Raw genomic sequence first — 26,627 nt, forward strand, 5'->3', positions numbered from 1 at the left:
TTGAGCTCCAATAATGATTGACCTTGGCAAGAAAAGGGTAATAGGGAAAAGCTGGCATGGAACTTACCAAAAACTGTATGTACCACAAGATGGAACTCAAGCCTGGAGGAATTAACTGAGCCAAAACAGAAACCTGTGCATGGCTAAAACCTAGTACTGTCGTTCTGCTAAATGGACATAATAATAAACTACCTCCTAAGTTCTTGGCTTCCTCACCATAAATGAGTGAGTCTCCCAATTCTTGGAGGGGAAGCTTCTTTTTACAGTAGATGGTGATTAATACAAGACCCACAACTGATCAATGTGCAGAGACTAAGAAACTGTGGCATGCTCAGCTTTAAGTGGAACATGTGTGTCACACCCCTCCTTCAGAGATCACTGCAGAAGAGAGGGTAAGTGGAAAGATTCTAAGAGCCAGAGGGTGGGGGCTGGAGAGATGGCTCAGAGGTTAAGAGCACTGACTGCTTTCCCAAAGGTCCTGAGTTCAATTCCCAGCAACCACATGGAGGCTCACAACTGTCTGTAATAGGATCTGATGCCTTCTTCTGGTGTGCCTGAAGACAGCAACAGTAGCAGTGTGCTCACATACATTAATAATAATAAGAAAAAAAGAGCCAGAGGGGCTGGGTGTCTGCATAGAAACAGGTTTTACCTGACATAACAGTTATGTTAATAACATGCATGAACTACAGTGGTTGTGACTGCTTGCACAACACCTGCACAAAATGAAGCCAGACAAAATCCCAACATGGATGGTGGAGGGGCTCATAAAGTCTCATCCAGAAAAAGGAGTCGGTTTTTTTTTTCAGGGATGATGCACCAGGAAGACATGTTTTAGGAGATGTACTACATCCAAGCACATACAGGCAGCATTAAGTGGACTTGGTGGGTGTTTTAAATATTTTTCCAAAGTGTATATATAGATTGGAGGAAAACATTGGGAAATATAGGAGAGAAACTAGAGGGGAGGGAAAGGGAGGGGGAGATCTAATCAGAATGTGTTACATGCATACATAAAATTCCCAAACAGTAGAAATAATCAATAAATATTTTTGTTCTTTAACTTTTCTTTTTTGGAATTATTTTTTTAAATTAAGAATTAGACATTTGTATTTTCTTCTTGAAACAGTTTCAGTAGGCTCTCTAGGAATATGTCCATTTCTCCTAAATTACCTAATCTGATGCCATATAACTATTTTCATTTTTATACAGTTGTAGAAATATCCCTATTTCATTTCTAGTTTTAGTAATTACAGTCTTGTCTTAGTCCATTTCTGTTGCTGTAAGTAAGTATCCCAAACTTGGTAATTTACAAAGAACAGAGGTTTATTTCGATCAGCTCTCCAGGCTGAGGATCCAAAGGCATAGCACTGGAGTCTGCTGAGCATCGGACACACAGCCTAGTACAGGAAACCATGTGGCAGGGTGACGCAAATGTGTGAGTTCACGTCTTTCCTTCCTAAAAAGCCACTGATGCAGTCACCCAACCTGACTTCTTGACCTCATCTACGTCACGTGCTTTAATCACATCCACACTTTCTATTATCATCATAGATGTGAAGTATTTTTTACCTATTTGTTTTTCCGTAAATGGGTTTATGCCGGCATGTATGTCTGTGTATCGCATGTACACCTAGGCCCTGAAACTAGAGTATGGACAGCCGTGAGTTACCATGTGGGTGCAGGAACCAAACTGAGTCTTCTGGAAGAGCAGCCAGTGCTCTCAACCATGGAGCCATCTCTATTATCTCTCACTTTTTTTTCCTATTAAATTTGACTACATGTATTTTGAAGTTGTTTTATGTGCATTTAACTGTTGATATTTTCAAGAAGAAGTGACCATTTTATCATAAATGTCCCTCAGTAACATTTTTTGTTGTTGTTGTACAATCTGCTTTGTCTGGTAGGTCGCTTTTCTAACATACTCATATGTTATTATTTAGATAATATACTATGTATTCCTTTTTGTTTAAAAATATTTTATGGAGAGGGCATACATGTCAAATGTCTGGGTCATTTGGCTTTGTGGCAAGTGCCTTCAACAGGACCTATGACCTATATCAACTTGTTTGTACTGTTGAACATATGAATTGATTTGTTTATGTCTAGAGATACTTAGGAAAGGGATTGATACTAATAGCACGTAGTAAGCAGAGGCCAGGGATACTGCTAAACAACCTATAGCTTTCTTTAATACACCCAACAAAGAAATATCTGAGTTCAAATGGCAATATTGCCAAGGTTAAGAGACCCTGATTTAAGAAAGTCAAGGAGAGAAAGAAAGTTAAAAAGACCATAAAAGGTATGTCTGGGTGAGGGCCCTGGGCACTAATTAAGATGATTCTTAATCCTATACCCTTTCCATAATTTGGAAATTATTTCCAAATAACTTTTTAAAACCTCTGAAAGCTCCCAGGGTCTAAACAGCTAACCTGGGAACACGCATGGAGGGACCCATGGCTCCAGCTGTATATGTAGGGGAGGATGGCCTTGTTGTGCTAGGTGGGAGAGGAGATCCTTGGTCCCATGAAGGCTGGATGCTGATGTGGGGGAATTCAAGGGTGGGGAGGTGGGAGTGGGGGAGTAGGTAGGGGCACATCCTCATAGAAGCAGGAAGAGGGGAGATGGGATAGGGGGTTTTTGGAGAGGGGGATGGGGAAAGGGGATAACACCTGAAAGGTAGATAAATAAAGTATCCAATAACAAAACCAAACAGAAAATGGAATTGGCTGTCACAGTCGAGCATTTGAGACTTTTTGGCAGTAATTTATTATTACCCATATTACTGGGATTCCTTATAATTGTCAAGGACAAGGGACTGTGGAAGGGACCCATTGAACTTTAAAACAATATCTTCATAAAATAAAAAAGGGAAAAGTAGATCCCTGTATACCACAAATTCATTTAAATCATGCTCTTTTTATTTAAAATTTTTTTAAAAATTTGAACACCAAGGAACTTCTGCTGAGTGTCTATGGTACTCTACAACTAGGCATACTTATGCTTAGGTGAAAGGGAAGGATCCACTTACTGTCATACGGCTTGATCCCAATCGGGTATTTAATATGGGGAAGAGGGAATGTTTGTGGTTTTTTTCTGCAGGATACTGAAGGAGCATGGTGGCTGCCAGAGCAACGGGTGAGACATGCTGATGCTGGGACAAAGAATGATGCTGACCTGTGAGTTTGCTGAGTGCCTGACAATGGTGACTGGGAAGCTGTATTGGACATATGTTCCTGACCCACCATTGCTTACCTATACCACTGATGGAACAGGCTGCCTTGTCTTAAGTTTTTAGACCTTGTGGAACAGAGAATCAAAAAAAAAAAAAAAAAAAAAAAAAAAAAAAAAAAAAAAAAAAAAAAGAAGAAGAAGAAGAAGTTATAATGACTCTTGTATTTTTCTTAAATGTGACCAGTTATTGGGATTCAATCATGGACTGGTCTAGAAATTAATCCAATACTGGAAATAACAGTCTTCATTTGGAAGGCTGGTTCTGGACATTTTCAGAGACATATTTGGAAGTTGGCTGCAGTTCTCTATGATGTTATGTTAGCAAGAGATAAAGAGATAAAGTTGGGACAGGATTTGGATTTCAAACAAGTGTTAGTACATGTATTAAAGCACTTTTAATTGTCAAGTTAAAATTACTTTTGTTTCTTCTACAATATTTAATGTACATTGCATTGATTGTACACTTTCTAATTGTGTTAGTGTGTTGAAACCCAGCATGTCAGTTATGTAGGTCTATCAACCAGCTTTTGATTTATTGTCCTAAGTATCACAGAACCTTGGTCTTCTGAAAAAACTTGCAAGTACTGGAAGAAGTGAGTCAGGCTTTAAGCAGAAGCAAGAGTGTAGTGGGCTTGATTATTGCTGGTACAAGAGCTTTAATTACATTAATTGCTAGCATCACTGCTTCTGCAATTGCCTTGACACAAGAAGTTAAGACAGCTATTTTTGTTAATCATTTAGCAAAAAATGTTACTAATGTGTTAAATATACAAGAGGATTTAGATAGACATTTGGAACAATGAATTGATGTTCTTTATCCTATTCAAATTATTGGAAGGAGGTTCAGAGTTTAAGAGTAAGGAGCCATCTCAGTGTCATGACAATTACCATTTGAATTCGTGTTAGTTCTAAAATTTATAGTGGTAGTCATTATAGTTAGGAAAAAGTATAAAGACAATTGCAGTGTATTTTGCGTAATTCTAACACATCTCTGAATGTTTTAACTTTGCATAGTGAGCTTATGAATTTAAAGAATGCTGCTCTGCTGAGCATTGATGTGGTAGATACTGAAGAAAAAATTACCCATGACCTGAGCTCAGTATTTCTATTTTGGCCAAACATCAAGAATGGCATATATAGTTTGATCATGCTAGCCCTTTTTTGTCCTAGGAATACTTTTATTCCTGCCCATCGTGTTAAAGCTCGTCTTTAACAACATCAACATGTTGGCAGCCGAAGTACATGGCTTGAAACTGAAAATGGACCCCCAGACAGAGTTATTAAGTTAACAGGCTAGAAAGCCAAGGACAGGTAAGATTCTGCATAGAGCCTTAACAACCAAAGACAGCGATGTATTGCTTTTGATAATACATATTCCACAATGGGTAAGGAAGGCATTCTTGGCAGAATGACCTAAGACAGGCTCAGTCTTGTTATGAAATTTAAAAAGGGGGAGAAGTGCAGAGCCTTTGGGAAGAGTCTGACATGGGCCAAGGACAAGGAAATGGGCTGCTTGGCAGGAATATGACATGGGCCAAGGACAAGGAAGTGGGCTTCAAGTAGGAATCTGACGTTAAGTTAGAATAAAGAAGTAATTTCAGGCAGGAATCTAAATCTTAGGCTAGAACAAGGAAGTAGGCTTCAGACATGAAAATGACTGTGGGCTAGGACAGGGAAGTAGGCTTAGATATTTTGGTCATCCTGATAAGCCCTTAGAAACAGTGATCCTGGGAGTGTTCATGGAACTTTGTTTATTGCCTTGCCTGTTCTTTGACTATTTGTGTTTATTGTCTTGCTTGTTCTTTGACTATTTGTGTTTATTGTCTTGCTTGTTCCTTGACTATTTGCATCTATTGTGCATCTATTGTATTGCTAGTTCCTCAACCTAGAACTGACCTTAATACTTGCATGTAATTAAAATGGTATAAAAACAAAAAGGAGAGAGGGGGTGGAACAGGGGGTTTCTAGGGAGAGGAAATGGGAAAGGGGATGGCATTTGAAATGTAAATAAATAAAACATCCAATAAAAACAAAAAAACTACAAAATAAACTAAAAAAATAACACCTCTGTTAAAGTATATTGTGATGATTAGTTTATATATATTAAACTGTTGTATTGGACCTATTTGACAGGGTTCTCTGTTCTATTCAGAAAAATAGAGTGATTTTCTTTCCGGTGCTACATTCTTTTCTGTTCTTTATAAATTCAGCAATTCACTTATTAGCAACAGAACTTCTCACAATCCATACACATACATACTTTGCCATCTCTGCTTTTTTCCAATTTACCTTGATTTATCTATTTTTTTAAAGCTCAATAGTGTATTGCTAGAAGCATGCACATAGTTCTGTTTGATCTGTAAAACCACAGAATGAAACAAGTCCTATACTTCACTGGGTGAGTAGCACCTCTTGAAAAACTGGAGCAGTGGGTTTCTTAAGTATAAAAGGCATGAGGATTGGCTTACATATTACATGTGCCATGTTCAAAGAGCATGATATCAGCTTATCTTTCTTATCTTGGGAAAGCTGAGGAGTGATTCCAGGCATAAGCACCATTCCTGCCCCCACCAGACTTTCAGGGGCACCCAAAATACAAAGAGACATCAAGCAACATTAATACCAAGTACATGTTTGGATAAGAACAGTGGAGTAAAAACTTATTTTCAAAGTTACATGTGAAAAAAAGAGTTGAGGTTTTTAAGACTACGGAACTTTTTTGAGACTTTGCTTTTATTTTATTTGTATGAATGTTTGCCTAACTGTATGCCTATGCACCATGTGAGTGCAATGTCATCAGACAGCAGAACAGGGCTAAAGGTACCATGAAACTGGAGTTACAGGTGGTTCTGAGCCGCAATGTTGGTATGCTGCTCAGAACTGAATTCAAATACTCTGAAAGGGCGAGAAGTGCTCTTAACTGCTAAGCCTCCTCTCCAGCCCCTAGACCACACGATATTAAAGGGATTTTAAGGTAAAGAAATACATTTATCACACTCTTCTCTGTAAGGATGGAGGTCTGTCTGGAATAAAGCTGCAGCCAACATACACATGAGATGAAACAACTCTGACTTCTGTAGCAGGCTATGTTGATATAGTCAGTAAAGTTCTTATAAAAACGTTTTCTAGTAAGCCAAGTGTTTGGACGCCATTTGTCCCCACAAATACTAATGTTGACATTTGATTTGCAGTTTTAAAAGGTGATTACATCACTAAAAGCGATTACTGAACCAGGTGGGGGTGGCTCAAGTCTTTAATCCCAGCACTCAGGCAGGTGGATCTCTGTTGAGTTTGAAGCCAACTTGGTCTATAGGGTGAGTTCCCAGATGGTCAGAGCTACACAGAGAAACCCTGCCTCAGAAAAAAGAAAGGGGGAGGGGAGAGAGATAGGGAAGAAGGAAGGGAAAGTTTGAGATTAATGCAGCCCTCACAGGACTGGATTTGTTGCCACCAAATCAACTGTTATAAGGTGGGAGTTCTCTTTGGGTGGTCCCCTTGGCAGAGTTTGAGCCTCACAAACTGGGTTGCCTGGGGCTGGAGAGACACAGCTCAGTTGCTAAGAGCACAAGCAGTTTGTCCAGAGAACACAAGTTCAGTTCTGTGTTCTGACATCAGCACTGACATCAGGCAGTTCAGGACAGCCTATACCTCTAACTCCAAGTGATCCAATGTCCTCTTCTGGACCTCCAGGGCACCTGCACTTACATGTACACATATCCAAACACAGACCACACATATACACATAATTAAAAATATAAAAGAATTGTTTAAAAAACCAAATAAAATAAAATAGATAAAAAAAATAAATCTTTATCTAGATGTGGTGCTATGTAACTTTAATCTTAGCACCTGAGAGGTAGAAACTGACCACCTCAAGAACAGCCTGGTCTATATGATGAGTTCCAGGACAGCCAGGGCTACATCTCAAAAGAAACAAAAAAGAAAAAGAAAAAAAAAGGGGGGGGGGGGGCGCCCAATCTTGTACTTTGTAGCCTCTAGAATTATGAACCCAAATTAAAACCTTGTTTCAAAAAAAAAAAACAAAAAAAAACTTCCTAACCATTTTGTTACAGTGAGAGAAAATGATCTAGTTGACCAAGCTAATAAAGACGGTCATTTTTGACAGCTGTCACTCTAAATCTTTACTCCTCTCCACATCGAGGTAATGGGAGAGTCAGCCTGCTCATATTCCTGGTCCTTGGCGCCCTGATTCCTTGTGACATGCAGATATTTCAAACCACAAAGTTGATCATGTAAGTTCCCATTTGGATTGGATCAGCCTGATAGAGTAAAGCCCAGTGTTCCTGCTCATCACTCAGTATCCATCTGCAGGTCTGTGATGACAAACCCTCGTCCACATGCACTGATGCCCACGTGTCATGTGCCCAGCTTCTGCAGCTTACTGGAATGAGGTGGCAGTCTAGCAGAGGATGCAGCCTCATAAAACACAAGCTGACATTTTACAGAAAGATTTCTGAGAATAACAAGCTGTGGTATGAGGAAGATTCTAGGTTCTAAGAAGTTTTCCAGAGCAAAGCCCAGCAGAGAGTAAACAGCAGCAGATTCAGTGACAGCTATGAATAAACTAGAATTGGAAACACAAGAAAATGAGTTCTAAGAGAAGCATCAGTAACACACAGAAATACATTGATTGACAGGGTTAAAATGAAAATATAAATTCTAAGCACAAAACTACTTTAATTTGTAAACAGAAACATTTATAATGAATGAGTTTTTTTCTATGTAAACTGAATATTAGATATCAAAACAGAATGTCAGTTCTCACCCAAACGGTACTCCAAGGGCACCCAAGGGAGTTACCAGGACTGTAGGGACCGCAGTGTAAGCCAGGAAGTTCCCAATCTGGCCAACAGCCACTGTCAAGAGAACCACAAGGTTACATTACAAAGTCCCCCTCCCCTTTTTTTTTTTAAATCACCAATCAAGATTTTGCAAGACTCTGTTCTGAAAGGGCTTCTTTTGTACCACTTCTGAGGAAGCAAATCTACATGCTCACAGATCCCAATGGCAGAACTTCACTGGTCTAAGGAAGTAGTTTCCACTCTCTGTGGAAACAGCCAGCATTATCACAGTAACAAGTACAACACTGAATATATTCACACTCTTTAAATTGTATCTTAAAATATTTTAACTTTTACCTCTTTTAAACTTATTTATTTATTTATTTATGGCCAAAATGTAACATAAAAGTAGTACATGGGTACCATGTAATACTTGGGCACATGCATGTGTGCAAAGATTTTTCATTGCTTTATGGTGCTAACACTCAAAATATTTTAAACTATTTTTATAATACACATAGTAGTTTCTGTGCACACTATAGTAGTACCCAGGTACCATGCTGTTTTTGACTACCACTTTATACCCAATGACCAATCTTTCCTAGACGAGTTGGGCAGAGCTTCCCAACAGCCTTCAAGTGACCTTGGACCTGCTTAGTGTGAGAAGCTGTCCAGCTGTGTTGTACAGGACTCCCAGGTGTGCTACTCAAACAGTTTAAACGAGTGCTCCCCAATGAACATAATCAGCCCCACAGAGGTAGCATTTTGCTTAAAAGGCAATGTGTGACAAACCATGTGATTTTTTAAAAAATTTTTAAAATTTTTAAATTTAGTATTTAAGATAGAGCATGTGATCTTTGATCTGCAGCTGGAGCCCCTGCCTCCTTCTCCCAGGTCAGCATTCCACACTTTCCCATCTACTCCCTTTCAGCAAAGTGAAGGACAACAGGAAAAGAGAGTGAATCTGAAGTGCAGAGAGTGGAAGAATGGGAGGACCTTCAAAGCCACACTCATCTTGCCCTCTCCATTCCCAACCATGTGATGACTTTAGAAAAAAGTAACAAGACTGAAATCTACTACAAAAACCACTTACTTGCAATTGTGCCAGCCCACCACACGATGTCTGTTAAGTAGGAAGTACCTATAAAAAAAAAGGTGAGAAGACTATCAGGAAAGCAGGCTTCTTTTGGTGTGTGTGTGTGTGTGTGTGTGTGTGTGTGTGTGTGTGTGTGTGATGTATATGCACATGTCTATAGGGATTTGGTAGGCTGGGTGGCTATCAAGCCGCAGTGATTTACCTGTCTGTGCTCTGGAGTTATGGATACTCATGACACATTCCTAGATTTCTACATGGGTGCTAGGATATGAATTTAGAGCCTCAGCAATTGCACAACAAGCATTCTTACTAATTGGGACATGTCTCCAGCCTTGGGAAGAAGGTTTATAAACCATCTATGAGTGCTGGAGAGATGGCCCAGAAATTAAGAACACTTACTACTCTTGCAGGAGACCCAAGTGTAATCCCTAACACCCACAACAGGCAGCTCACAACTGTCTGTAACTCCAGTCCAGCCTCTGAAAGCACATATACAATACATACCACCACCACCACCACCACCACCACCACCCACACACGTGTTGAGAAGGCTAGGCTGATTCTGTGACAAGCTTCAAATTGGCAGTTAAGAAGACAAGACCTAAAATCTCTGTTTCTAAGAACTGGACAATTCCAGGCAAGTCCAGGCCTCAGAAGCTGCCCTGCCACCTGGCCTAATAAGGTCAGCAGCAGTTTCCAGACTTCCTCAGCTATTTTGTCAGCAATGGTTTTTAGTCCCCACGCCCTGGTAATGGAATGTCCCTAGAGATGGAGTAGATAAGGGTCACCTAATGTATTTTAAATCAGACCTTCCAGCACAGTTGGTGGCCTGAGAGCACACTTGGTTGTCTCTCTATCTTGGTAACAGGAGACCCCAGCATGCTAGACTTCTTCAGAATAAAACACTCTCTGCATTTACGTACTATTTGAGTCCTGGGTATCATTCTTTAGCAAATTATAGACCCTTAGTTACAGTGTGTAATTAAAATTTTTTTCAACCTTATTATATACATCACCAAGTAAGAGATTCACAATACACTTATAAGAGAACCCTTCACATAAAAACTAAGCAAAAAAGAATGAGTGTTATCTTGCTTATTCAGCTCATAAGTAATCTTTAGTCTATCAATGGGTGAGAAGCCACTAAAAGTAGTAAAGCTGGGTTGTTTTGCTTTTTCTCAACCAACCCAGGCTGACGCAAAAGACAAACAACTTGCTCACAGATTGGTGTTCTTTGGCGAAATAAGTCATGACCTACAACATAAATATTCTTGGGACTCTCCACCCTATTTTCCTGCCTCATGGGGACTTTTGAAGTTGGAGCAAATCCATCTTACACTATAAGACAGCCAAGAATGGAATGCCATGGTTTGAATATGAAATGTGCCTCAGAAGATCATGTGTTTAGATACCTGATTCCCAACTTCCTGTGCTGTTGAAAGGTTGGAAAACTTTAGGAAGTAGAACCTTACTGGAGGAAGTATGTCATTAGGTGTGTCTTGATGTTACATAGCATAGCTCTCTGCCTCCTGACTGTAGACAGTGTGACCAGTTGCCTAATGCACCTGCAGCCTTGTCTTTTGTAATATAATGGATTGGATTCCTTCTTAATCTATAAGGCTTTTGAAATAAACTCTCCATTAAGTTGTTTCTTGAAAGGAACTTGGTGACATCAAGTAGCATAGGAACTGATATCAAGGATCACCTACAGTGCAACTGTTGTCCAACAGCAGGAATCCTGAGAATTAACACGATGCATGACCTGCATGACCGAGGGTAGGATCAGATCCCAAAGGCACCAGGATAAACACATGAAAGCAGCCAATATTAAGGGAAAAGTGAAAATGTTCCTGAACACTAGATATATATGTAATAAAAACCATATCGTCAGAAAAGGTGCATGGTATTTAAGTGACCCATTAATGGTAACAGGGGCCCAACCTTGATCTCTTCTGGGACCTGGACCTCACCTAGCTCTACTGTATTTCCACGTTCATTTGTTTCTCTCATCTAATGAACTATCTTTTCCCATTCCCTCTGTCTTTGTTCAAATCACTGTTTTCAGACAAAAGAACCTGACAATTTTAGCAGCTGTGCTCAGAACTCAGATGTGTACCTATTACCACTGTCAATCAGGCAGCTAAAAGAGAAGCAGGGAAGGCTTTCAAATGCTCTCATCCTTAAGATTACCTACCACAGCATAACTCTTTCTTTTCTCAAACACAAGAAAATGATGGGAAGTTCCCATGGAATGTCTGATCAAAGCCTGGGGAATCCATATTCAAACACTCTTTTTTAATCTTTCCCTTCCAAGGTGCCCAGGTTTGGTTCCTAATGATATAATAAAGACCATGACCAAACCCAACATGAACATAAAGCTCTTTTGGCTTACATTTCCCAGTCACACACAGTTCATCATTGAGAAAAGTCAAAGCAGGAACTTGAAGGCAGGAACTGAAGCAGAATCCATGGAGAAACACTGCTTACTGGCTTACTCCTCATCCATTACTCAGCCTGTTTTTTTTTTTTTTATACAACTTAGAGCCACTTGCCAAGAGATGGCACCCCCATGGTGGACTGGGCCATCCCACATCAATGATCAATCAAGAAAATGTTCCACAGATTTGCTTATAGGCCACTCTAACAGAAGCATTTTCTAAGATTAAACTGATAAGTGTTTATCTGGGAGAGTCCACCTTTAAATTTGGAGGTTCACAGGGATCCACATGGACCCCAGCCAATCTGTAAGATATCCTCTGAAAGATTTATGGAAACACAGAGCTGCCTGTCACCCATAGCCATCTAGGTCACATGGCCAACAAAGACGTGATGTCACATGGCCAGCCAAGGTGGCGACACTTATGGGTGAGGCATAGTGTTGTAGCCACAGACTTTTTCTTATACCATTGGCATTCACTGTTCATATCCACTATTCCTTCCAGCTTCCTGGAGGCCTACTAGGAACGACATGGTATGGCAGACTCTTAGCCAGAACACAGCAGCTCTCACCTGCACCCTCCTCTTAAGATAATTCTCCAGGATCCACTCTTGACCCCAAATTGGGGAGGAGCAGGATTCAACCCTGGCACCTGAAAGTTCTCAACAGCTGCCTGCTTCACATGCAGACATCACCCGAGACACCTAACTGACTCTGCTCCCCATTTTCCTACCATTAGCCTTTTATTTACTTGTATTCTATCATGGGCTACTTTTTTCAAATTCTCCTGTCCATTCACTGTAGGCAACACTAGCCTAAGGATATGATGGGACATCACCTTAACGGCGAGGTCTAAGGAAAACATTAATGCCATTGCATTAAATGGCAGTCTAAAAGCAAAAGGCATAGTCCTGCAGTCAAGTAAACTTTTTCTCTGTAACCAATCATCTAATAACTCAAGAGGCAGGGAATATTCCATCTAAGTAAGAGAACCTCAGGGTAGAGACAGTGCAAGACTTAATCTCAAGACAGAGAAACAATTTAAGCCAGTGAGTGGTTCAACCCTCTGCCAAAGGAAAGAGTAAAGCCAGGAGAACTGGATGTTAAAGTTGGTGTTTCCGGGGGCTGGAGAGAGAACTCAGCAGGAAGTACTACCATAGCTGCCATCAACCAAGAACAAGACAGCTTTTTGAACAGGGCTTGATTTTGTCGAATTTGGATTTCCAACTTTGAATTAATGACAAAACCTCTCTATGCAGCTAGTAAGGGTCTAGACTCTGAGCCCTTCAAACAGGATGCTCAATCAAAGCAATTTTTTAATCAGATAAAGGGGGCTCTCCCAGAAGCCACAGCACTAGGCATGCTTGGTCTCCAAAGGTCCTCTCCAGTATTTGTGGCAGAAAAGCAATCTTTTAGTGTTGATTAAATTTATAGGACAGAACTGAGACACGTGGCCTGATTTTCAAAGAAACTAGACATTCGAACATCAGAACAGCAACCCCATCTAAAAGCTATGGTAACTGCAGCACCATTCGTTGAAGAAGCTTCTACACTGTCTTTGTGGCAATCGCTAGAAGTTCTCATGCCCCAACAGGAAGTAGACTTAATATCAAGCAACTGTCCTTGACAACCCAGAGGTAACTACTCAAATGAACACAGCCTGAAACCTCTTCTGATTTGGCACACCTGTGTAGTGAAATCCTCTCACCTGTGCCAACTGGATTTAGCTGAATGACCAGCTGCTGGGCAATCCAGAAGAGATATAGATGTGTTACATTTCAAATGAAGAGTTTAAGATAAGATGTGCAGTAGTCAGCTAGAGAGGAGTAATTGATGCCTCCCTACACCACCTTCCACCCATGCCCCCAAAGCAGAAATGATAGCCCCAACGAGGAAACCCATTCTGGGGAAAGGGAAAAGGAAAGGAAAAGGGAAATAATATCTACATTGATTCAAAGTATACCTCCACAACCTTACAAGTCAGTTCGGTGTTTGGAGAGAGTGGAGACTGTCAACAGCTAACAATCTGTCCACACTGAGCAATAGACATGAAATCTATTGGAGGCCATCCAACTCCTACTAAACAAATAGCATGTATTGACAAGAGCCAGTAGAAGAACATGTTTAATGATGCCCAAGAAGATAGGCTGACCAAAAGAGAGGCAAAAAAGGTAGCCTTACAAATCCCCCCAAGAATTTACATTGTTCCTTCTAAACACTGATGTGTAAAAGTTGGAGTGGGCTCTAAAAGAAAAAAGCCAAAATGGAATCATGACACTCTGGGGACTAAGATCCTAAGACCCCAGGCCCTACCTACAGTAGAAACTAATTTAGGGACTAAATGATTCAAGGAGAGATGTCACTTTGGACATAGTAACTTAACTGTTCCAAAGACAAGGACTGATGGTCAATGTGTGTAAAGCCCACACTGTCTGCATATAGAACAATTTTAGTTATCTGTGCCTCTGGACTCCTTGGGACAATCCACAGGTGAAGCACTTACACAGGTTAAGGACTAAAAGCCAGATGTGCCTTCTTGCCTCAGCTTCAAGAATATTGGTGTTTATTGACACCATCACTGGCAGAACCCAGGTTCCCCACTAGGACTAAAAAGGCTACTACAGTGACACATACTACAGCGGCAAAAAGCCTCTGTGGTGGTCTGAAGAGGTATGGTCCTCATATACTCATATGTTTGAATGCTTCACTATAGGGAGTAGCACTATTAGGAGGTGTGTCCTTGTTAGAGGAAGTGTGTCACTGTGGCAGGCTCAGGAGGTCATATATGATCAAGCTACACCCAGAGTGGCACACAAGTCTCCTGCTGTCTGGGGATCAAAATGTAGAACTCTTAGCTCCTCCAGCAAGCACCATGTCTGCCTGCCCATTCCAATGCTTGCCACTATTACAATAGTGGACTAAACCTCTGAAATTGTAAGCCAGCTCCAATTAAATGTTTTCCTTTATAAGCGTGGTCATGGCATCTCTTCACAGTAATAGAACTCTAACTAAGACAGTCTCCTCAAAGCAATTACCAAAGGTTTTGCCTTCATTACAAAGCACAATGGACTGTCTTTTACATCATTGAAGACCCAATCTATATTGAATTCCCTGAGAACAGAAAACTATCTTAAAGGCCACAGTTCTCTCGTAAATTTAAAAGGTCCTAATATTAAATTGATCCTAACAAAGTTTACCAAGATACCTCTTTAAAAATTACTAAAATGATTGTCCATTGCCCTCATGAGACTCAGAACAGCCCCAAACTCTTAACATGAGGCTCAGTCCCTATGAGTGACAGGGAGGGACTTACTCATACTTAGACCTAGTCTTATATCCTGAGGTCAATCAAACGCTCTACTATAAAATAAACCCAGGGCTAAAAGGGCCTACAGGAAAGTAGAAACAAAATTATTCCCAGCTCCAAAGACAAGGCCACAAAAACTGTAACCCCCGAGGACCAGATCCATCATGGGACCTGGAAAGAAGAACTGTTGGAATTATTGGGTCCTTGATAGAAGGGACCTTGCCAAGTGGTCCTAAGTACTCTTGTGGCTGTCAAAATTCTAGAAATCAACTGCTAGGGTCACCGTCTCCAGGATGAAATAAGTAACCTCAGCCAACAAGTCCCATATGAAGACCTGGGGTCAATCAAATATCTCAAAGTTTCTTCAAAGAACAAAGTAATACCCACATGAGTATTCACTCAGGCTTTCTGACAGAGCCCCTATTCTCTATCTATAAGAATCATGACCCTGAACCAATGCTTAAGCACTTGTATGCTCCAAGACAGATGGAATCATTTCTCCTGCTCTCCTTTCTACAGAAATAAGCTACCTATTAGTTTGCATTTTAAATAAGGTGGCCGGCCGGCCTCATCAACTCCTCTGATTTCTAATTCTGTCATACCAGAAAACAACTGCCCTTTAGATACCTACCAATTGACACAGTGTGTGTGTGTGTGTGTGTGTGTGTGTGTGTGTGTGTGTCCTGTATATACTGAATATACAATATATTCAGTAAGCAACCATTAACAGAAGGGTAGAAGTAGCTGAATTACCCAGCCCTTAGGGAGAGCCACCGTATTTCCACTACATCACTAGAAAAAGATTATTGGGACCCAATTTGGCCACAAAGAGCCATTGTACGATTTGTAGATAATGTTTTAATATATAGTCCTAACAGAGAAAGCTCAGACCGAAGTACTATTTGAATCCTAAACTCTCTGACCTTTTGAGGCTCCCAGGTCTCCTCCTAAAAAGACTAAAATCAGCCTTCTAGAAGTAGTTTTGCCCTCTGAGAACCTCTCCGTATTATCCTGGTGTGTAGTACCAGGTTTCTCTGTAATGATGCTAAACTCTAGTGTAGTTCTCAACTACAGATGCTTTCAAATTCACCCTGATGTCAAACTCTTACCCCTTTCCTGGCACATAATCCTAGCACATACCTAACACATACCCATTCCCTACACACAATCTTCTGCTCTACTTTTTGCTCACTCTAGACCTGGAAAAGAACACTCATCAGTAACCATTACAGCCTAAATACCTTTAATTTCCTCTGCCAAGCAAGTTACTCCATTACTTTTTAATTCAGACACACTCAAATTCTTAGGACATGGGTAGAACGTTGCCAGTTTCTTTGCCTGAATGTAACACAAATTATTTCTAGCTCAGTTCCCAGAAGAGTGCATTCCCCTCTGAAACTTGATGAGCTAGGTGTCCACATATATTTTTCTTTCAGCATCCTGGGCTTCTAACCCATCTGATAGGTCTAACAAAAATGACCTGTTGAGTTCTATCTATAGCATCCTAGAGCGTCACTGGCCTGAAGACTCAAACTCCTCAACATTCCTCATGTAATCAGTTCTGCAGAAGTAAGAACTGAATGGTCCTATTTATCACAGAAACAGGCACAGTGAGGAAAGCTTTATCCTGACTCTCCGTTTAAGGAGAGGTACAGTTCACATAGGTAAGAAAGCATGGCAGCAGCAGTTCAAGCTAGCTGGCCGCACTGTGTCTGCAGTCAGAAAGCAGGGAATGGAGAGAAGTGGGACCAGGCTATACCACAAGACCTGCTCTTAGTGGCCCTGCCAGCAAGGGTCCACTTCCTAAAGGTTTCAAAATATCCCAAAACAGCATCAAAAGCTGGTGACCAGGTGTCCAAACACACGAGCTGATGGTGGGCATTTAACATTCAAACCATAAGACCTTTCTATATTGAAAACTAGCCCAGTGTTGTTGGTGGCCAGGGCAATGTTCCCTGGGCTCTCCCTTTTCTCTACCCTGGTATTCTCAACATCAGTGACCTTCAGAGAGTAAATGCTGTTAATGATGATTCAAAAATGGTGCTATTACCAAAGTAGGGAGAAAACTGGGATACCAAGTACCTAGAAATAAGTCAGTAACAGGCTTTTGCTGCCCTGTAACAATGGGTTCTACTAAATTCCCAGCATTCCAGGCCTTTCTACTTATTTTTCTCAGTAGGAGCTTTCACTGGAATTTAGGTCACTCTCACCTTTTAAGCCAATATCATATTTATACGCTTTTTCTGCACGTGAGCATGATGACAAACTTTCCCTGAGTATGAACTCTGTGTCTGATAAGTCCCATTCTCACAGTTGGTAAAGCTCCGGGACATATCCCAGAGAAGAGTAAAATATATGAGCAGCTTTGTACATCCACCCATCTGTGCTAGGGTCTCTACTAAGTCACTACCCATATTCCTTCTTCCTCCTTCACTGAAGGGCTACAGGGGGCCTGCATTTCCTATCTTGTTCTAAAACTACTAGATTTCATCAGTTTCACCCTCAAATGTAACTGTTCCAAAAGCTCCTGGTCACAGGAGTAACACACGCAGAATTACTTCTTCCAGACTTGTCCACATTTCTCTTTCCAGGTGATTCCTATCCTCTATCACCACACAGATTGTCTGGCCAGAACAAGAAATAGGAAGCCATAGAAATGAGTATTTGAAATGTTCTGTTTGTCCCAACAGTAATTGTCCTAGGTGTTTGTTTGTCAACTGGACACAAGATAGAATCATCTGGGAAGAGGCGTCTCAACTGAGACAAAGACCTCCACCAGACTGCCTGTAGGCAAGTCGGTAGGGCGCATTCTTGCTTAATGATTGATGTGGGAGAGCCCAGTCCATTGCGGATGGTGCCACCCTCTGGGCAGGTGGTCCCTGGCTGTCTAAGAAGATTCGCTCAGCAAGCCAGTATGCAGCATTCTTCAATGGTGTCTGCTTCAGTTCCCGTCTCCAGCTTTTTGTTGTGCCAGTCCAATGACCACGTTGGGTTTGGAAGGATAATGCCATTCAGAGCTTAATGGGCTGATGTGGGTGGGAGCTGGAAAGACAGAAATGTTGAAAGAGGTGCACATGATTGATGCCTGGCTTTTGAAGTTTCAGAAGGAAGCAAAGACTCTCTTCAGGCCATTCATGTGATATTCTGAATTAAGAATCTGTAGTTCTATTCAGCTGGGACTGAAGAATCAGCTGTGGCTAAGCAGACACCAGCACCACTGAGGATAATTAAGTCTAGGAATGTTTCCTCAGGGTCTACACACAGAAGCTATGGTCCAGAGGGAGCCAAGATTGCATTTCATAGTGACAGTCAAACCTGGTAACGTCTAAGAGTCATCCAAGTAGCATTGGTTTTAAAGGCATGAAAAGGTTATGGACAGCAGCTGAGGCTTGACACTATGTGACAGGCCTAAAATCCCTCAAGAGAGGTCAGGAGAGGCCACTGGTGCAGTAGAAGGTCCAGGACTGAAGTGGTCATGGAGAGAAACTGAGGCTTGGCACCATGTGGCAGGGTCAGAGTCCCTGAAGAGAGCCCAGAAAAAGCTATGGGTGGAAGTGCAGCCTAGCTGCAGCAGGAGACACAGCATTTCAGAAATGACAGAATCAGGGATGGAGAGATGGCCCAGCAGTTAAGAGCACTGGTTGCTTCTCCAGAGGATCTGGGTCTAATTCTCAGATCCACATGGCAGCTCATAGCTATTTGTAACTGCAGTTCCAAAGAATCTGACACCCTTACACAGATATATGGTCAAGCAAAAACATCAGTGTACATAAAACAAATAAAATATGCTTTAAAAAAAAAACGACACTATCATTGTATGACCACCAAGGACAGCAGCAGTTGTGAGTGGAGCTGGCATGAGCTTAAGAGACGAGTTTCCTGTGCTACAGAGGATGGAGATAGAGAAGTGGCCCTCCTTTTGGAGGAGCCCAGAAGGTCCTAAATGAAGCCCAGATATTGAACAATGAACTACTTACATTGTTGGAGTTTAGTTTTGCTTGGTTTAAATATAGCTGTGCCCTGTTTATTCCCTCCTAGAATAGACTATATTTAATTTTGTCTGTTTGTTTTTGTGAGCCCACAATTAAGAGACTCTGGGTGTCTTAGACGGCCTTTGGATATTCCAGTGAAACTACAAATATTCTGGAGTAGCTTTGAATGTTGAATGTGACTCTGAATATTTTGGTGTTTGTTTTGTTTTCAAAACAGGGTTTCTCTGTGCAGCCCTGGCTGTCCTAGAAAGTGCTCTGTAGACCAGGCTGGCCTCAAACCGAAGAAATTCACCTGTCTCTGCCTGTCAAAGGAAGGCTGGGATTAAAGGCATATGTGTACCATGTGCCACCACCACCCAGCTGACTCTGAATGTTTTAAAGAGACTGAATTTTAAAGTTTGAAATACGTTTTATACTGCTATACAGATATTACTATAATATCTTGGTAACAAGAAAGATAAGGTTATGGCTTATCAGTAATGTGTTTGTGAGCATCAGGTTGAGAAGGGGTCATTGTGCTGGCTTGTTTTATGTCAACTCCACACAAGCTAGAGAAACTGTGCAAGATGGGACCTCAATTAATAAAATGCAACACCAGATTGGTCTGTAGGTGAGCCTGTAGTGCGTTTTCTCAATTTCTCAGATTCCCTACAAGAACTCTGAGAGTTACACTTTACTGTGTAAAGGTAAGAGGTTGCCAAGAAGACCCCCAGAATGTTAGAAATGCCAAGACTATGGAATATCTGCCAAAGAAAGCCACAGGCACCAAGTAGAACCTGCACAAGAGAGAAGCCACGTGTGCTTTTGGGGGGTAGGGCTGGAGAGGTGGTCCTGCTAAAGTCATTGGAGCTTCCCTCATTCTATTACAAGGCTCAGAAGTTCATGGAGCTACAGAATCTGTTATGTGGCCCATCTGATATGAATCTTATTCTATGCCCAACCTTTTCTTGCTATGTACCAACACCTTTCTTTTGGAAAGGGAACATTTATTCTATGCTATTGTGTGTTGGAAGTATGTACCTTGGCTTTTATTATACTGTATATGTGTGTTTGTGTGTATGTGATGGGTGGGACATTCACCATCCATCCGCCAATGTGGATGTCAGAGCACAACATCATGGACTTCTTGCTGGCCTGCTTTCTTTCTTTTTAAAAATGTTTTCATATAAGATTAAACTTTAAAAACTGTCTTGAGTTTCAGAAGACAGTGTAAGCACAATTAGAAGACTATGGAGCATGCCAGGCGTGATGACACTGGGTAGGCAGAAGTAAGAGAATCAGAAGTTCAAAGTCACCCTTAACTTCATGTTGAGTTTGAGGAAAACCATATATATATATATACATATACACACACACACACACACACACACACACACACACACACATACACATATACACACCAATTATTTTAAAAAGACTATAGGAATGTTTGTAGTTGGGATGCCTACTTCAGTACCAGTTTTCTTAATTCCTTTTCTAATTACTGTGATAAAATACCCTAATAAATTCAACTTAAGGTGGAAAGAGTTTATTTTGGCTCAGTTTGTGGGTACAGCTCATCAGAGTGGGAATCATGGCAGCAAGAAGCTTGGTTTCTTTTCTCAATACTGTGAACATGTCAAGAAGCAACTTAGTGGAGAAAAAGTTTATTTTGGCCTACAGTTACAGTTCAATGGGATGCAGTCCCTTGGAGCAGGGAACACTACCAAGAGCTGAAGGCCAGCTGGTCACATCTCATCCAAAATCACAAAGCAGAGAATGAGCAGAAAATCGGCTCTACTAGAAAATGTCAAGGCTTGCCCTTCAGCGGCTTACTCCCTCCAGAGAGACTCCACCTTCAAAAGGGTCCACAACCTTCCCTGTGCCACCATCTGGTAACCATGTGAACACATGTGACTACAGAGGGACATTTCACATTTAAACTACAGCAGAGCTGATATAAACTCCCAAAGCAAAATAGACACCTGCCTATGCTCTCCCTGGGACAACAGACAATCTCCTTAAAACTGTGAGCCAAAATGAAATCATCTTCCTCATGATGCTTCCGGCCAGACAGACAGTCACAATAACAAGAAAGGTAATAATAATAACTCATCACTAAAATGCTACTGTCCTAGGAAGGATCGGTTCTGTGCCTGTAAAACACTACTCTCCATGCCTCTCTTTGTCCGCTCTAGCAGGTAACCATTAACACACTTTCCATCTGCCCATACATTTGCACGGCTCCGATGACCTCATATAAAGGACATCACATGGTAGTAGCCTTTCAGGACAGGCTTATTTCACGTAGCAGCATGTCCTCAAGACTCATCTATGTTTTAATGTATCAAAATCTCCTTCTTATTAAGGGCTGAATGATACCCAGCCTTAAAACAGCACATTTTGCTATCTGCTGAAGTTTGGATCTAGAATATTTTCCAAAGGGCCACATGCTCAAGGCTTAGTCCCCAGCTTGTAGCAAAGCTGGGAGGTAGCAGAACCTGTAACAGCCAGGGCTAACGGAAGGTCTTAAGTCATTCAGTCATCACTTGAAGAAGACCTGGAGCTCTGAGTCCTTCTTTTCTCCATCTTTCTCTTCCAAGCTCCTGCTTGAGGTTCGTGAAATGAAACTTCCAAAATTATGAGTCAAAGCAAACATTTTCTTATTAAATCGTCACAGGTATTTGTTACAAAGGCAGTAAACTCACTAGCACATCATCATCAGTTAACCGATTGAGTCACTCCCATCTGTTGGCTCTGTGAACAATGCTTTTAAAACTAAAAGAGCAAAATCTCTCCATCCCCTGCTTTCGCTTCCTTTAGGTATGGCCATAATCTTTCAGGTCTTTGCATAACCCAAGAAGTCGAACTTCTGGGCCAAATGGTAAGTCTATATTTAACTCTGAGGAACAAACATGCTACTTTCCAAAGCAGCTGGATCGTTTTACATCCCCACTAACACTACATAAGGGTTTTAAATTCCCTAACTCCTTGCCAGGGCTTGTTCTATGTTTCCTCATTGACAGTTATTCTTGTGAGTGTAAGGTAGAGTTTTATCATGGGCTTGATTTCCAAAAAGGAAATTTAAAATGATCAACCAATTCTCCCTGGTCTACAGTATTAGATTTCAGTAACTAATTAAAACACCCTCAGCCAGTTCTGAATAACCAATTTTTCTGAGCCTGGTCTCCAGGCAGCCCTGGTCCTTCTTTATCACCATCCATGAACAGCCTCTTAGCAACAACCAGCCTCGGCCCCTCCTCTAAGTGGCTAGAAAAACTATGGATACCAAAAAGAATTTGTTCTTATCAGACTCAAACAGAAAGCTGGAGCTGGCTCATGCCTACCTGGTTGAGGTAAGTGCTTTCTCAAAGACTTTCTAAAGTCCCACCAGAGAATCTTCCTCACAAACTTGGGCGATACAACTTCTTTTCTTTTCTTAATCATTTATGTATTTGGCCTTTTGATACAGGTCATACTATACAGCCCAGCCTAGCTATGAACTATGTAGCCCTGGCTGGCTTCAAATAATCCCTCTGGTCCAGCCTCCTATGTGCTAGGGTTACAAGCATGTGCCAACCACACACAGTCAGTATGGTATATTTTCAACATTCTTTAAGACTATCTCAATTCAGAGAAGATTCTCCAGGCAGGGCACTGCCAGCAAGAGCCCCTCTACCAATGAACTGACACAGACACTTGTCCAAGTCTCCAAGACCAATGAATTCCGTACTATATGTAAACTTTTCCCTTTCTGCCTTAATCCCCAACCCCTTGCCTCAAATCTCCTTGAATATGCTCCGGTGTTTACTATGGCATGCCGGGTCCCATCACAATGCTCTTTAACACCCTGAAATAAATAACCTTATTTTGGGGGAATATCTGGTTACTATTTAGATAGTCTTAGGGTTTGGACCTTAAATGTCCACTAAAGGACCATATGCTAAAAGTTTGGTTACTAGCTCATGGTGCGACTGGGAGAAAACACAACCTTTAGGAGACGCTTAGGGAAAGGAAGTTGGATTATTTGGTACACACCTTTAGAGAGGCTGCGGCACTCTTCTTCCTCTCTGTTTCCCCAGCTGCCTAAGTTAACACTCACCTAAGGCCTCAATCACCACATCCCAACACCCACAATATGCTATGCAGCCACAGGCCCAAAGCAACAGACAAACTTCTAAAACTGTGAGTTAAGATAAGCCTTTCCTCTTTTTAGGTTGTTTATCTCTGCTATTTCCACAGCAGCAACAAGCTAACAAAGGTTGGCACCATGAATGCCTTCCCACCTGCAGGTTACCTATTCTTCTGCAGGCAACCCCACCTCCACTGGGCTCTAACTCTGGATATTTGGGGCCGCTGGCCCTCTACCTCTACATACAAGGATTCAAACAAGTCTTTTGAAGAATACATCTGCGGAGCTAGGGATGTAGCTCAGATGATAAGAGTGCTGCATAAAAGCTCAATTTGACCCCCCCCCCCCAACACTGCTTAAACAGGGTATTATAGTGCAAATTTGTAATCCTAGCAGGTGGGAAGTGGAGGCAGGAGGAGCAGAAGTTCAAGGTTATCTTCAGCTAGACAGCCTGGCATGCATGGTAATCTGTCTCCAAAACAAACAAAAAGTCCATACTGAATGAACTGTTTGAACTTTTTTTTTGTCATTATTCCCTTAAACAATAAAGTGTAACAACTATTTACATAACATTTAAAGTTTTGCAAGTTATTAACAGATTATTGGAAGTATAAATATAAGTAAAAATGCAAATAGAGGACGTCATAAGCTGTATGCCATCCCATATAAGGTATAAAGCAAGGGAGTTGAGCATATGCAATTGTGATCTCTTCTGGGGTCCTGAACAAATGTCCTGTGAAATATGAGTGAGACCTCTTGCCCAGGTCCCACTTACCTCATTCAAAGGCACAATACAGAAGCTAGGTAGTTGAATCCTGAGCCTGTGCTTTCAGAGGACACTCTCCAGCCCTCTAGGAGTTACAGTGGGCCCACTTACTGAGAAGGTCCTTTAAAGGTGAAACTCAAAGCCAGTATTTCCTCAAACCTCTCTGTCAAAGAACTAAAGTCAGAATTTAGCTTCCCTGAAGCTTGTACTTTCTAGAAATGCCAATTATAAAGGTATAGTCTTCTAAGGAAGCATAGTTACAGTATAAGAAATCATAAGGTTTAGTCTCCTTTAACCTAAGAACTTAACCTTACAGTTCTTACAAATCATCTTTTTCTCTCCTTTTCCATTTCTGTTATTTGATAGTTATCAGTTCTGTTGGTCTTTAAATAGACCTGATAAAAGATTATGAAATGTTTGTTTTACTTTATTTTATGGGGGCTTAGAAGCTCAGGCTAGGATTATAGGCACATGTCGTATCTGGCCTGAGGATAGATTTTAAAGCTACTGTAGCTTCAGTATCTATAATAGTAGTAACATAAGAGTTTCAAAAATATCTGTTAAACAAAGTAGATTTACTAAGGCAAGAATAAATGCCTTCCACCACCATCTCAATCTAGAGCAGATGGTGGAAGGTGAGGAAATAAAAAATTAATGAAGATTACATTTTCTCTTTATTAATTTAAAGGCATAGTATGGACCCACGTGTGGTGGTAGCACATTCCTGTAATCCCAGCTACTCAGGATGTTGAAGCAGGAAGACAGAGAGTTTGAGACCAGCCTGGGCTACACAATGAGAGACTATTTCCTAAAGTATATATATACATACATACAATGTACAGTATGTAGGTATAAATAAAAGCATCCAAGATTGGTTTTGGTTTTTAAAAATATGGTACTTAAGACTGAACCCAGGACTTCAAAAACAATTTTAGGTTAGTCTTGAATGGTCCCCTGGAACACAAAAACTGAGCTAAAATAACATACTTTTTCTTGCTAATCAATTGGTTTACCTTATTAATGTATTTTTTCCCTAACTAAAGTCTGTACTCAAATTCCTTTTGTTTTCCTCTCACGTCTGGTATGTGTCCTCTGATTCCTTCTGGCTATGTGAGTTCCTCAGATTTCATGGCCTTGGTTCGAAGACCAGCCAGGCGTTTTGTATGCTGTTCCTCAGCTGTTGATTGTGTGTTTTGTGTCATGTTTCTCTCAGGGTTTTCCTGGAGTCATGGGATTTGCAAGAATACCCCACAAGTAAAGTACCCATCTCACTCAATCCTCAAATAAAAGGCACATGTATTTTTTTATTTTTTAGAAAACCACATTTGCCCGATCTTGGTGCCTGTATAAATGGACAGTCCCTAACTGTAGTTGCCTTATGTGTACCAGATGTGTTTGTATATTACAGACACATCTGCAGGCTTGGGAAATCCTATCTGGTTTGACCTGGATTTTATATTAGGATTGCAATCCTTTCATCTTGAAATAAATTTATTTAAATAAACATTACTGGTTTTGTACTTTCACTCGACATTGTCAGTTCTTTGTCTCTTTTCCGAAGGTTCCTGGCTACCCAGCCAGCTTAGTCAAACTTCCAAATGTGTTCTGGAATTGGAACTATTAAGTGTATTTACTTCTCATACACTGGCAGCCAGGTTGTTACCCCTAGAACTCTTGAGGTTGTGGCTCCAACCACAACCCTTTCTTGGTTTCTCTGAAAGCACTGTTTACTTTCCCCTTCAAAGTAGTCTGCCTCTTACATGCAGTGCCTGTCACAGGCCTCGCAACACAATGACATGGCATGGACAAAGAAGGTCTCTGTGCCTCAACCCACTTCTATATCACTAAGGAGTGGTATCTGGTGACCGGTTGACCCAGGGCATCCTCAGAGGGCCCATTTGTATGCCTGTTTTATATTTTCTTCACGCTCCAGACACTTCAGACCGTTGAAATGACAACCACAGGTAACTTATCTAAGAACCCCAGGGCAAAAGCCGCTGGGAAGAACAGATCTTGCACTCAAGGTGAGAGTGGGCACCTGAGTACATCCTTCGGACCCACCACACACCCTTACTTCTTCACACCATCAAGTGCTCTCCTAAGAGCACCCCAGGCCCAGTCCAAGTGAAAGGCAGGCCTGGCTCCACCCACCTCTGGATCCTATGGCTGGGAAGCTCTGCCTGACAGTAGGTGAATGAGGGCCTCTGGACATAGGGCTCCGAGTTGAGCACCTGTCCGGATGCTCTGCTGCGGGGTAGGGGTTGGAGGACTGGACAGGTATAGGAACGGGACAAGAAGTCCGGTGAAGGGCTCCTGAAAGAGTGAATAAGGCCTCCCCGGTCGGTGAGAAGAGATAGAGAGAGACCGGGTAGGATGCGGAGGTGATGCCTGCGGGACAGCCGTGCTCTGCGTACAGGCTCCCGCAACCGCCTGGCGCGGACCCCAGCCCGGCCTCGGCCCGCCCTACCTCGCCTTTTAGCGCGCACAATGCCCTTCTTCTGCAGCACGAACGTGGACCCGTTCACTAGGCTCGACACCACAGCCACGCCCAGGCCCAGCGACACGGCGGCGGGGCTCGGGCCGCGCGCCCCCTCCCCGGCCGCCGCAGCCGCCGCTGCAGTCCCCATGCCGCCCGCGCCGCCCTCCGCTGCGCGTGCGCGCGCCGCGCCCCACGGGCTAAGAGTGGAACAGCGCGGGGCGGGGCGGAGAGGGAGTCGGAGTTCGGGGTCGGACTGTGAAGTAAGATGCGGGGTGGGAGCGGGATAAGAGGGTGGATGGGAAGCATGCAGTGGGGACAGAGGAGGAGCCGAAAGGCTTCTGCGGTCTGTGTGGACGCTGAGAGATAATTTGATAGAACGTGCTGGTGCAGCGCCTAGGGCAGA

The 26,627-nt window shown here is 41.9% G+C and overlaps 1 protein-coding gene across 1 annotated transcript in view; it reads right to left on the reverse strand.

Moving 5' to 3' along the window:
* Nucleotides 1-26,387, reverse strand: part of Nipa1 (NIPA magnesium transporter 1) — a 38,878-nt gene extending 12,491 nt beyond the window's left edge. The window contains exons 1-3 of the mRNA XM_034509450.2: nucleotides 26,213-26,387; nucleotides 9,130-9,177; nucleotides 8,021-8,111 (exon numbers count right to left, since the gene is read on the reverse strand). Coding sequence (XP_034365341.1) covers nucleotides 8,021-8,111; nucleotides 9,130-9,177; nucleotides 26,213-26,372 — 299 coding nt within the window. The 5' untranslated portion in view covers nucleotides 26,373-26,387. The remainder of the gene's footprint in view (nucleotides 1-8,020; nucleotides 8,112-9,129; nucleotides 9,178-26,212) is intronic.
* Between the last annotated feature and the right edge of the window lie 240 nt (nucleotides 26,388-26,627).

The sequence above is a fragment of the Arvicanthis niloticus genome, chromosome 1 (assembly GCF_011762505.2).
Source record: "Arvicanthis niloticus isolate mArvNil1 chromosome 1, mArvNil1.pat.X, whole genome shotgun sequence".
NCBI lineage: Eukaryota > Metazoa > Chordata > Mammalia > Rodentia > Muridae > Arvicanthis > Arvicanthis niloticus.